The 407-nt window shown below is 49.6% G+C and overlaps 1 protein-coding gene across 1 annotated transcript; it reads right to left on the bottom strand.

The window, feature by feature from the left end:
- Nucleotides 1-4: 4 nt before the first annotated feature.
- On the bottom strand, nt 5-403 carry LOC114578503 (pyruvate kinase, cytosolic isozyme-like; the record flags this gene model as incomplete). The annotated part of the gene is made up of 1 exon (XM_028691715.1): nt 5-403. A coding segment is annotated over one exon (399 nt), but the record flags the coding sequence as incomplete, so codon positions are not given.
- Nucleotides 404-407: the final 4 nt, after the last annotated feature.

Here is a 407-nt window from a genome sequence, read left to right as displayed (position 1 = left end):
TAGCCACCAGTCTTGAAGCAGTCCCTCCTCTCGTCAGAACAAGAATAAGAGCAGCTCTGACAGACTTTGCAAGTCGAACGGCAGACGAAGCAAGGCTCTCCAATGGAGTACTTGGCGACTTTGTTACAGTCGTGAGTGCTTTAAACACAGCGTCATAATCCATAAATGATTCTGCTTCCTCGCGTATCCTCGCCATGATCTCAACAGCAAGAACAGGGTAAGCACCCGCTGCTGTCTCGCCGCTGAGCATGACACAATTAGTGCCATCAAGAACAGCATTGGCGACATCTGTAGCTTCTGCTCTGGTGGGACGAGGAGACCTGATCATAGATTCCAGCATTTGGGTTGCAGTCACCACAAGCTTCCCTTGAACGTTGCATTTGTAGATCATTAGCTTCTGCGCAAGG

Source organism: Dendrobium catenatum, unplaced genomic scaffold (assembly GCF_001605985.2).
Source record: "Dendrobium catenatum unplaced genomic scaffold, ASM160598v2 original_scaffold_58245, whole genome shotgun sequence".
NCBI classification, from domain to species: domain Eukaryota; kingdom Viridiplantae; phylum Streptophyta; class Magnoliopsida; order Asparagales; family Orchidaceae; genus Dendrobium; species Dendrobium catenatum.
Note: the sequence above shows the minus strand (reverse complement) of the source record. Positions and strands in the feature narration are given on the sequence as shown.